Raw genomic sequence first — 12407 nt, forward strand, 5'->3', positions numbered from 1 at the left:
TGCGCGGCGGCCCCTTGCCTGCGGCCCCGGCGCCTTTCCTCCGGCCGCTCGGCCCCCGCGCAGCTCCGAGCGGCAGCGCCAGGCGCGAGCGCCCAGCTTCAGGGATGCTGTCCCGGCTTTCCAGGTGCCAGCCTCGAGGGCCAAGCCGGTTCGGGACGGAGCGAAGCCTTTCGGAGGAGCCCCCCGAGGGGAGGCGGGAAGGAGGACCACGAGGCCTCGGGGCTTCCTGCTCCTCCGCGCGGAGAGGGCTGCGCTGGGGGGAGAGCTGAACCTTCGCGGCCGGGAGGTGGTGACCATGGAGACAGATATGGCCGAAATGCCTGGGAAGAGCGGTGAGGGGGGCCGGTGTTGACCTTGTGCTGGGGGCCTCCTGAACGGGAGTCGCTGCTGTCCGGCTCCTTTGTCTGGGGATGGAAGGGCTCTTTGGGTGAGAGTGGAGGGCTTGCTGTGGGATCCCAGCTGGGTGCACAGCGGACCCTCCAAAGACACCCCCAAAATGTGAGCGAAATGTCAGCTTCTGAGGCTTGAGCATAGCCTCGTACTTTGTCTCACACCTTCTTCCTCCCCGGGGGATTATACCATCCTAGCCTCATCAGTGGGTCTGACAGTTTAGCTTTTTTTGGTTGGCAAAAGTATTTTCCACCACTGTTCCTCCACTTTGGACGAAAACCCTTTGGTTTCAGTAGAGCAGATACTTTGATTAATAGAGGAGGCACCAGGCAGAGGAGTCAGTGACTGGCTTCCAGCTCTCCTAGAAGTTTGGTCTGTGGCCTCTTATATCAGAATCCACACCCCGCCCCTACCTGTGCTTGTTGGATTTCTAGATTGTACCCCAGTCTCAACTAGTGATAATTATTTAGAGATGGGATCCAGCAAGCTACATTTGGACTAAGCTTGCAGGGTGATTTTTCAGAACCGTTGAGCCTCTTTTTCCCATATTAATTTAATGTAGATTAAGCTCAGAGAAAAACTTATTTTAATTTCCAGATCAGAGAGTGCCGTCTTCCAGGACGGCGTTGTTTCAGGCTCCCTTCAGTTGCAGTGTTTGTAGGGACAACCAGGAGTACGGTGGTGGCAACTTTTTTTTTTAATATTTATTTATTTATTTGGTTGCGCTGGGTCTTAGTTGCGGCAGGTAGCCTCCTTAGTTGTGGCTCCAGGGCTCCTTAGTTGTGGCTCCAGGGCTCCTTAGTTGTGGCTCCAGGGCTCCTTAGTTGTGGCATGCAAACTCTTAGTTGCGGCATGCATGTGGCGTCTAGTTCCCTGACCAGGGATGAAACCGGGGCCCCCTGCATTGGGAGCACGGAGTCTTATCCACTGGGCCACCAGGGAAGTCCTGAGAATTTTAAGCTCATAAATCTGAGTCACAAGATAGATCTAGGCCCTATCATGACTGCTTTCTTGCCCTTAGCTCTGTCTTCCCAGGATTCTCCCTTTTCCCAAGAAAAGAGCACAGAAGAGGGAGAAGTGGCAGCTTTGCACCTCACAGCCAGATCACAGGTGAGTGAGTCTCTGCTGGTTATTGAAATTCCACCTTATTTCTCGGAGTGCAGACGCACTCCCTTCTTTTTGATGTGGAGCTTCTGTGTCCACTAGAGCTGAATTCTAACTCTAAGAGACAACTCGAGTGACTAAAGGGCTCAGTGGAAAATGTTTTCTGCTTCTTCGTGGTATCTTGTCCGTCTAGTATTTATTATCACTCAGAAGGCGTGGAAGGAGCATTGCCCTCCTTTAGCCCATTAGCTAATTTCTATGCTTGTTATTTGGGAAACGATTTTAAAAGACAGTGTGGTGCATACCTTTTAAAATGTATGTTTCACTAGGGGAAACAACATACACATGACTGTTAAGTAGGAATTTAAGAAAACACCTGAAGTGCTGGAGTGAATTATGAACATAGTGAGTACTCAAATAGTTCAAAGGAATGCTGGAAAAGGAAGCCTATAGAAGATTTAATTTAAAGAGTTAGAATCCAGCCCAACAAGATGATGAATGCGGATGTATTTTAGAGGTGAACTGTTACCAAGTTACAACTCAGTTTCCAAACTCTCACTTCCCCAAGGGCAAATATTAAGAATTGCTGAATTTAAGCGGTAGTTGTATATGGGTGATTAGTGTGTTAGTCTCTCAACTTTTTGTATGTCTGAACATCTTTCTTAAACGAAGTTGAGCGGGAGTGTGTGTGTCATACCACATGGTGTGTGTCATACCACAATGTGTGTGTCATACCACAATGCAAAGATTCCTCCACTAGCCTCTCTTTTTGCTACTTTAATCCAAAGTGTGAAAGTGGGCATTGCACATTGCTGCCGTTTGTCAACGTGATTTCCCAGGATCCTTGTATACTTGTTTGCTTCCATTGGTTTCTTAAATACCTTACGTGAATATTGAAGACTTTATTAGTCAAGAAGCTTTAAGTTGCACCTGATGAAAACTCGATTCAAACTGGCTTAAGCAAAAAGAGGTATTTATTGACTATTATAAGTGAAAAATCCAGGTCTGGCTAAAACTGAGTTCAGGCAGTGACATTAGAATCTATTTTCTCCATTTCAGTGACCTTTTCTTTTCTTTCTGTGTGTTTTGCAGTCAAGCAGGCTTTTCTTCTCGTGCAGGGTAGCCCCTAACAAATTTAGGCCTACATCTTCCCACGTTGAAGATCATTGAAAAGGGGCATCTTCCCTTCTGGTCGTTCCAGAAGAAGGACTGAGGTTAACTCTATAATGGGTATTAGGCCCATTGTTGGACCATTATTGGCAAATCTGAGTGTGATGATCAGACTAGAAAATATACCTGTACATACACATACAAACACACATCCCACCCATGGGTCAGAGATGGGGTTGTACTACCTGAACTGCATGGACTAATAGTGGTCAAGCATAGCAGCCAGAGGAAAGTCAGAGTACAGATACCAAAAAAAGGGTGAATGCTTTATACATTTCAGCACATTAATATTAGATTCAGGACTGCTTGTATAGCTTCAGAATTGATTAAACCTTTTATGGAAGTTTTTAAAACTATCCTTTTTGCATTGCATTGGATTTTGTTTGATGCTAATACTGCAACTGTCTTTCTTATTAGAATTTGCCTGGGCTGTTTATCTTTTACTTATTAGACTTTTTTAATAATTAGAGTTTTAATTTTTGCTCATGGTAACCAGGTGAACGGTACAGACGTATATAAATATTAAAGTATATTACCCGTCCTTACTTTCCCAAGTTCAGTCCACCACCTCTCCCTACTGAGGATAACGGTTTGGTGTACATTTTTCCATATGTTTTTGTTGAGCTTCAAGTACTGTATTCAAATATGTAGTATACTATATTTCCTTCCATCCCCCCCTCCATCCCCAACTTTGGGGTGTTGTCTGGATCTCTTTTCTGTAAAGAGGATGTGGCTATTTTAAGAAACCTTTTTATAAGAGAAATTAATTTATTCATATTATTATGATTACTTGTATGTTTCACATTTTTCTTGCTATGTGATTTTTATAATTCTGTTTACTATGCTTTGTTCTTTTGTATTTTTTTGTGCCTTTTGTGCTGTGGTTCGCATTTTTGTTATTCTGATTTTTTTTTTTTTTCTTTTATGGTTTGGAAGTTAATTTCCACTGTCAGTTTAGCTATAGATATGCAGATTGTAGGATCAAAGTTATTTTTTCCCACAGTATCTTGTCTATTTAGTAGCTGCTTAATGATTTTTACATTTTATTTTCCAAGGATGATTCTTATATTTTTTAAGTCTCAGATTATTTCCATTTTGAGGAACTTTATTTTGAAATAATTTGAGACTTATAGAAATTTAGCAAGTGGTAGAAAGATTTCTCATATGCTCTCCTTTCAGATTCTCCAAAATTTAGCATTTCACTTCACTTTTATTATTCTTTTTCCAAAATCAGGAAGTTAACATTGGTATAGTACTATAACCTACTGCTCTTATTCAGATTTCCCAGCTGTCTTATTTTTCTTGTTTTTCTTCCCCTTAATTTCTACTTTTATCCTGTAATTCCTTCTGTTTTCCCTAATTTGTTGTTGGGTTCTGTCTCTAATTTGATTTGTATGCTTTGTTCATTTAATTACATTGATTTTCTTTTAATGAAATTGAAGTGTTTCCTCTGAGTACGATTTTAGCTTTATGGCATTGATTTTTGCGTTTTATTTCATTATTATTTTGAAATTTTGATACGTTTTTTCAGTTATCAGTTATTGCTCTTTCTTTTCTGTTTTGGAATTTATTAACATTTACTTTGTTACTTTTGCAAGTGCTTCATGAACATTTAAATAGAAGGTGTTTTCTATCCAGTTATAGCATTTGGTATATATTTATTTCAGTAACCTGGAATATTATTCTCATTCTCTATGTCTTTACTTAAAGAGACGTGTTCAGTACTGGTATGTGTCTATCTCCATACAGTTTTTGTATTTTATGTCTTGTATAAATAATCCTATGGTGTTTACCCATAAACATTTATATGTGATATCTGTACCCTTAATGAATTTGTTGCTGTCATTTTCCAATTTAATGCATCTTGCCTTGAATTGATTCCGTGCTTCACTGGATTTGGTGCCAGTCTGTTCATTCCATGGTGAGGTCTCACAAGGAGAATTATACAGACACATGCCTTTTATTCTCTGCCTATATTTTGTTTACTTTGCCAGACTACATTGTTGATTCATTGTTGATTCATGTTTTAACTCTTTCTTCCCCAGAAAAATTAGTCTGTCAGTGGAGAAACCGTGGTCTTGTTTCGTTTGGTTCTCATGTTGAATCTCGGACAGTGTGCCTGGCACATAATTGATACCCAGTGACTTTCCATGGAACGTCCAGGACACATGAGAATGCTTGTCATTTTTCACAGTGATTTCCCCCGTTGAATACATCTACACATCTACTCCAGGGCCAACAGAAACTGGGGCATGAAAGGGAGGCTGTGGAGTGACAGATGGTGAACAAAAGTATGTTTTGTGTCTTAGGCATCGGTGACATTCAAGGATGTGGCCATGGACTTTACCCCAGAGGAGTGGGGGAGGCTGGATCCTGCACAGAGGGACGTGATGCTGGAGAACTACAGGAACCTCGTCTCACTCTGTAAGGATGGGCTCCTGCCATGACTCCGGCTCCTGCTTATGGGGGCATCATTACCTTATTGACAATGAAGTAGCATAACAAAGCCAGTAATCGTAAAGTAGTGATCCCTTTGGGCCTAGAGAAAATCTGTTTCTGCTCTGGGTTCTTGGTGAAATGTCTAGGCTTGTTTTGTATCTGGAGTCTTTGGATTCAAGTGACGGAAACCGAATTCACACTAGCTTAAAAGGGAATCAGATATATTGTCAGGAATTTCTTTTATTTACCTGTTTTTTAATTACGTGGTATAGCTTGTCCTGATCTCCCTGTGTGGCACAGATGGCCATTGGCCGCTCTAGGGTTACATTATTCTTCCAGTTAGAGAGCTAAGGGAAAAAAGAAGGCTTCTATCCTGGGAGTTTCAGCAGATAGGGTCACATGTCCATCAGTGAAGCAGTAACTCGAGCCAGGGAGATAGAGTATGCTCTGACCAGTTTGGATAGTGTGCCCGCCTCTGGGCAGGGGGAGGTATTTGCATGTGTACACATGTAGACACATGCATGTACACGTATGTGTTCGTATCAGTGGTGGAAGGAACTATGTTAGCTCCTCCCAAACCTCGTATAATAAATTCCCTAAGAAAGCAGGTTCTAGTAACCGAAGAAGGAAGAAAGGAGAAACATCAGAAGACAGCTAGTCACAGAGTCACAGGCTTGTGGTGCTGCCACTGGGGTCCCACTTCACCCAACTCCTTCCCTGAGCTGAGGACGGGTCTGCAGTATCTCCCCAGAACTCCCACAGTAAACAAGACAAATTCTCTTCTATTTTTTTACAGGCTAAATATTTGTCTTTTCAAATGCATGTAACTCTTTATGAGGCCCAGGCTCTTGCTGCACCTGTTTTAAGGTTCATTTTGAGACCCCCCGCACCCTTATTCCAAAACTTCCTATTTGTGGATCCAGGGGTTGGGACCGTGCTCTGGAATAGAGCTTTGTGCCCATCACAAAGAGTTAAGTCCCTTTTCTTTTTTTTCTTTCTTTCTTTTTTTTTTTCTTTTTTAATGAGCAGGGCTTCCAGTTTCCAAACCTGAGAACCACAATTTGGAGAATGGAAAAGAACCATGGATGCTTGAGAGAAAAGCCCCCAAAAGCAGCTGTTCAGGTGAGTCAGATAGACGGGAATCTTCGGAAAGAATAACCCCACAAGACAATAAAGAAGTGGCGCTCTTCAGTGCTTAAGTAAGAATATAGAAGTGCCAACATGCTTTTAGTTTTTAAATATCTTATTTTAAATTATATTGCATTTTGAATACATACAAAGTCAAGGAAATAAAATAACACTGAGATCAAACACATGCTCACATTTGCTTCATTTGCCTTTTTTCTTTTCCTTCTTTTTGTAATGTAAAATAGATTAAAATGTCATAACTGTACAGTTTTATGAATTTTCCCAAATTGAACACATTCATGTAGCTAGCATCCACATCAGGAAACAACCTTACTAATAAAAAAAAATTAAAAAAACACAAACAAAATATAATTAATATACTTTCCAGATAATTGGCTATTCTGATACTACACCAAAGTTGGGCGAGTTGTAGTTTCTTAAAGGTTAGGTGCAAGGTGCATCTGAAACCATATCCATGAATTTTTCCTACTCTTAAAATCTATTGATGTTTTGGGAAATATTGGTTCACTGAGTTATGCATATCTTCCAAATATTGACACAATACATTATGCGATGTTTTAAAAACCACAATTTTCAGTGTCACCACTGACCTTACCAGAAAAGTCTTTCAGTATTAGGAAGCTATCAAGCTCTCAGTGGTAGATAAAAGTTTTCCAAAATTCTAATTTCTGCCCAAAAGCTCACATTTTATCAAATACTGTCAATTGTTTTCCTTGAAGTGACAGGCTCGTTTTTTTTTTCAGTTTTGAGGAAATATCTGCCAAATACCCAACATGGATAACATAGTTTGTCAGTGACTCTTTCAAGTAAAAGTGATGGTCCATGAAAAAAAAAAAAGGCCAGTTTAGCTCTCAAAGAGTCTCATGAGTGGTGTTCCTCAAGGCAAGCATCATACTTTGATATGAGCAGACTTGCATTATGAATATTTCCTATTTCATCATCCAGAATATTAAGAAGGCATGTAGTCAAGGTTTAATAAATAAAATTAATTTATTAAGTTAATAACGATTCCTGTTGTTTCCTCAGAAATTTTTACGTGAAACTGGCTTTTTTTTTTTTTTTTAACTGAGAGTACATGGTGGGGAAAAATACAACAACTACTAGTACATTTGGTGTCTTGTCCTGATTTGTGCGTAAGTTGTGGGCAGTTTTACCACCATCACTTTTGCAACATCAGTGCAAATGTCAAGACAATGAAAAAGGCAAATAAGATGTAAGCATTATTCTGAAAATAGTTTTGAACCTACAGACTCCCAGGAGTCCTCAGACCACACTTTGAGGTCACAGCCTCTACGTACCTACACTATCCTTGTATCAATTTATGTTTTACTGATTTAACAAACACTTATGTAGCACTGATGCTGTGTCAGAGTTTTAAGTGTTTTATAAATATTTTCATTATGTGTTCCTTAAGGTAGGTGTTGTTTTTATTCCTCACGAGGTAGGTACCGTTATTGCCCCATCTTACAGATAAGGAAACTGAAGTAGAAACGTAAAAAAACATGCTCCAGGTCACACAGCTAGTAAGTGGCAGAGCTGGGATTAAATTCATGCATTCTGATTTCAGAGTCCATTGCTCTCAACCACTGTACTCTTCCTAAATGTCCCCTCTCACCTTGGGGCTTCTGTACATGTCATTCCCTCTACCTGGAACACTTACCCCCGTTCTTCTCTACCTGTTACCTGGAACACTCACCCCCGTGCTTCTGTACCTGTTACCGGGAACACTCACCCCCGTGCTGCTGTACCTGTTACCCGGAACACTCACCTGAGCCCCAAACCCAATTCAATTTCAGCTCAGTCATTTACCTTCTCAGGGAGGCCTCTCCTCATCCCCCTGGGTTCCCCTTATCATCCTTCACAGCATCATTTGCCTTTTATTTCTTAGTACTTACTACAGGTGCATTTTTATATGTATTTGTAGATGTTAGACTAAATTTTCTCTCCCTTCATGTACATATGGACTGTGTGTTTTTCCCCAGAGCCTAGCGTATGGTAGACATCCAATAGGTAATCGTTGAATAAATGGATAGAAGAATACATAGATGAAGGAACAGAATTCACTTGGCTGTGTGGAATGAGGGGCAGATCTAACTTAACTGTCTTTTGAATGTTTAATCACTCACAGGACCATTTGTTGTAAACACAAATTATCTTTAGTTCACTGACTGAAATACTACCTTTGTATTGTCCTTAATTCCTATATTTACTTGACTTCTGAAATTGCCCTTTTGTTTCATTGGTCTATTTACTTATTCCTTTGAACGAAACTCTTTATTTTAGCTTTATAGTTTCATATTGAATATAAAAATTCTAATAGATTTATAGTAGATATATTCAGAGAGGTTGGCTTCCATCCTTGCCCTCTCTATTCTGGTGTTCTCTCTGTAGGCAATCATTTTTATTAGTATTTCATTTATCTGTTCTTAGTTTTGGAAAATATAACCAAATATGTCTATATATTTGTATCTCCCCTTGTGTCTCCTGCACAAAAAGTAGCAGACCATACACACTCCTTCACAGCTTGCTGGGTTTTTTAAGTTTAATGTATCCTGAAGATCACTTCATAGCAATATGTAGAGATCATTCTCATATTATTTTAAGTTGCACATACTTCATTGTATGTGTACACCATAGTTTAATCGTTCTTTATAGTATTAAAATATTACTGTATTTTAATATTTGAGATGTTACCAGTCTTTTGCTACCTCAGTTAGTGTTGTAATGATTAGCCTTGTTCAGATATAATTTAATGTATCTGCCATTATATGTTTGGGAGATCACTGATTTTTCAACAGGGACATATTATAAAAGAATTCTTAGGGAAGATTTTAAACTGGAAATGGAATGCGTATTAGGATGTGAGTAGGGTTGGGTAACTGAAAATTTAGAAGTCATCACTGTGCCCTGCACTAAGGTGGTAACTACCTGGAAGTTTATGACAGCACTTGATATTCTATACAGGTTGTTCCTCCCCTTTCCTGATCTGGGATGCTCATTTCCTGCTCATCTGGTGAAATGGTGCTTCATCTGCATCCCTCCTCCTGTCTTTCTGGTCATCTTTCCCCCATTCTGATTCCTGGGTAGGGTCTGCTGATTTTCTCTGCATCTACTGTGCATTTGTTTTCCTCCATTTGCTTCTCTTTGCAAGTCATCTTCTAAGAGTCAGATCCACTTATTCGTTGAAGCCATGCTCTTCACCTTCATTAACTCTTACCCGTTACAGACCTGCCTTTTTGTTGAACTCAGAAAACAAAGGAAATTTGCATTTCCAATTTGTTTCAGACTCAGAGACTAGACCCGGGAGCAAAGATTCAACTTCAGTGCAAGATTTTTCCAAAGAAGAATCATGCCAGGTTGCAGTCATAGACAGGCTGACAAGGAATGGTGTCTATGACTCCAACTTGGAAACAACTCTCTCATGTGAAAATCGGTTAGAGAATCAGCAAGGAAATCAGGAGAGATGCTTAAGAGAAATGTTCACCCACATGAATTCACTCCCGGAAGAGAGAGCTCGTGAGCATGGTGTTTACTGGAAAAACTTGAACCAGAAGTCAGTACTTCTCACTCAAGACAGAGTTCCCAAAGGATCCTGTGCCTTCCATACCCTTGAAAAAAGATTGAAACAGAAATCAACCTTAATGAAAAAGCAGAGGACCTACAAAGAGAAGAAACCTCATAAATGTAATGACTGTGGTGAGCTCTTCACTTACCATTCAGTGCTCATTCGACACCAGAGAGTCCATACCGGGGAAAAACCCTACAGCTGCACCGAGTGTGGGAAGTCTTTCAGCCACAGGGCCAACTTAACTAAACATCAGAGAACTCACACTAGAATTCTCTTCGAGTGCAGCGAATGCAAGAAGGCCTTCACAGAAAGCGCATCCCTTGCAATACATCAGAGGATTCACATTGGAGAGAGACCGTATGAGTGCAGTGAGTGTGGGAAAGGCTTTAATCGAAGCACACACCTCGTGCAGCACCAGCTGATCCACACAGGGGTGAAACCTTATGAATGCAACGAGTGTGATAAAGCCTTCATTCATTCTTCAGCACTCATTAAACATCAAAGAACTCACACTGGAGAGAAACCCTATAAATGTCAGGAATGTGGGAAAGCCTTTAGCCACTGCTCATCCCTTACCAAACATCAGAGGGTTCATACCGGAGAAAAACCCTATGAATGTAGTGAATGTGGAAAAACCTTCAGTCAGAGCACACATCTTGTTCAGCATCAGAGAATTCACACCGGAGAGAAACCCTACGAGTGTAATGAATGTGGGAAAACCTTCAGCCGGAGCTCAAATTTCGCTAAACATCAAAGAATTCATATTGGGAAGAAACCATACAAATGTAACGAATGCGGAAAAGCCTTCATTCATTCATCAGCCCTTATTCAACACCAGAGAACTCATACTGGGGAGAAACCATATAGGTGTAACGAATGTGGAAAAAGCTTTAAGTGCAGTTCATCCCTCATCAGACATCAAAGGATTCACACGGAAGAGCAGCCCTGAAAAATGACTGAATGTGAAGAAATGTGAGTTGGTTTTATCGCTATGTTAAATACCTGAGCATTTTGTGTGGAAGACACATAAATTGCTGTCTGAGGACCAGTTCTGTGTGTATCTAACTCTACTTACATAATACATAGCTTTGAGGCATAAACAGAATGTTCCTTATATCCATTGATTTGATCATTCTGAATGCTTCCAGCCAGGAATCTCATAGGTTGATCCCTAACCCACCCCCCTTGCCCCCCAATACCCTTTTGTGGAAATTCAGAAAATCCTTGGGAGTGGGTAGCAATGCAATCAATGTGAAATCCAGTTCCCCCCTCTTTGTCACATCAAAGCCTGTTATAGCATCTCACTTTGTAAGGACATTCTTATCTGGTAGGTGAGGCAGAGGGCTCATATTCTCATCATTGGGAAGACACAGAGCTGTTCCTCTTTGAATCCAAAGTGGAGACCCAGATATACAGAGAATGTCATTTCTTTTACATTAACTATAAAAACTTAAAGGTTAAGAGCTGAAATGTGCTTTGGATTTCCTCCCAACCCCAAAGGCTACTATCTCATTTGATGAATATAAGCGGTCTAAATTATGCTCACATGGGTTACGCTGAGATTTAGATGATTATTATTCCCCCGCTGGGTACATCTTCACTTTACACTTCCTTGGAAGTTACCCTGAGGTAGAGAAAGAGTCAGAACCTTAACTGTAGTTTTTGATCAAGTCCCTCTTTTCTTATCCTTGGCACTGAATGAATCCTTGGTTTTCTGTAATCACAGTATTAGGGAGATTTCATTTCTTTACCTTATTCTGCTCTCTGTAGAGTATGTTTTGTCACTTGGAGAGAAAGCCCCTGGGATGTACAGAGTGAAAAGTTGATGGGTTCCATGTGTGGTTACATATAGGGTCTCGGACAAGAAGAAGAACTGAAGCAGCTTTGAGGCACAAACACCGTGTCACATACGGAAGAGAGTCACAGGACAGTGACTTCAGGAGGACAGGCGGCTTCTCCCCCTACCCCGCACCCCGGGAAGAAGTTGTCGTTTCTCAGGCCTCACGTTTACCCACATTTTTTTGTTGTCCTCCTGTATGTCGGTTGGTCTTTGCTGTATCCCCGGGCCCCAAGGAAGATAGAAAAGGCTTGAAGCCACAGTGATCGATTGACATAAGTTACATGGGTGACCAAAGAACCGTGTGATGGGATTGGAAACAAAAGCAAAAGTTCAAATAAAAATTTAGCAAAACACTATACAAATGTCCGTTTTTATTGTTGCTTTGTTATACGGTGTGAAAAGAAGATTATAGAAAAGATAGAGAGGGAAAGATTAGTTACAGGTTTCTTCTTTCTCCTCTCCTAAATCCTATCCTTGGACATTCAGCAATCAGCCCGCACTCTTCCCCCTACACATTATCCCAGTTACTTCTTATAATTTTTATAGTTTCCTCTGTAGACCTTAGTTCTATTACTGAGGAAAAGAAGAGGAATAGAGTTTTTAAAAGTGGTGGTAAAACAGGTCAAGGTCAAGTCTAATCCAGCAATGATGGAAATCAAAACAATAGGAAATGGGACGGGAAGGACTGGGAAGAAAGAGGCTTTGAAAAGCATTTTTAAAAAACAAGAATACATTGAAAGGGGCCGA

At 40.6% G+C, this 12407-nt stretch overlaps 1 protein-coding gene across 1 annotated transcript; it reads left to right on the forward strand.

Moving 5' to 3' along the window:
- Positions 1-273: 273 nt before the first annotated feature.
- On the forward strand, positions 274-11715 carry ZNF286A (zinc finger protein 286A). Its single transcript, XM_065897875.1, has 5 exons — positions 274-332; positions 1412-1500; positions 4974-5088; positions 6133-6225; positions 9538-11715. Exons 1-5 carry the CDS (start codon positions 296-298, stop codon positions 10767-10769), a joined length of 1566 nt encoding a protein of 521 aa, XP_065753947.1. The 5' UTR covers positions 274-295; the 3' UTR covers positions 10770-11715.
- Positions 11716-12407: the final 692 nt, after the last annotated feature.

Source organism: Phocoena phocoena, chromosome 19 (genome assembly GCF_963924675.1).
Source record: "Phocoena phocoena chromosome 19, mPhoPho1.1, whole genome shotgun sequence".
In the NCBI taxonomy this organism is placed as follows: domain Eukaryota; kingdom Metazoa; phylum Chordata; class Mammalia; order Artiodactyla; family Phocoenidae; genus Phocoena; species Phocoena phocoena.

Bases quoted from the DNA above. Each gene is read 5' to 3' on its own strand.
- ZNF286A (XM_065897875.1), top strand. From the start codon at position 296: ATGGAGACAGATATGGCCGAAATGCCTGGGAAGAGCG. The intron at 1,501-4,973 runs GTGAGTGAGTCT...TTTGTGTCTTAG, and splicing joins ACCTCACAGCCAGATCACAG to GCATCGGTGACATTCAAGGA. The intron at 5,089-6,132 runs GTAAGGATGGGC...TTTAATGAGCAG, and splicing joins CAGGAACCTCGTCTCACTCT to GGCTTCCAGTTTCCAAACCT.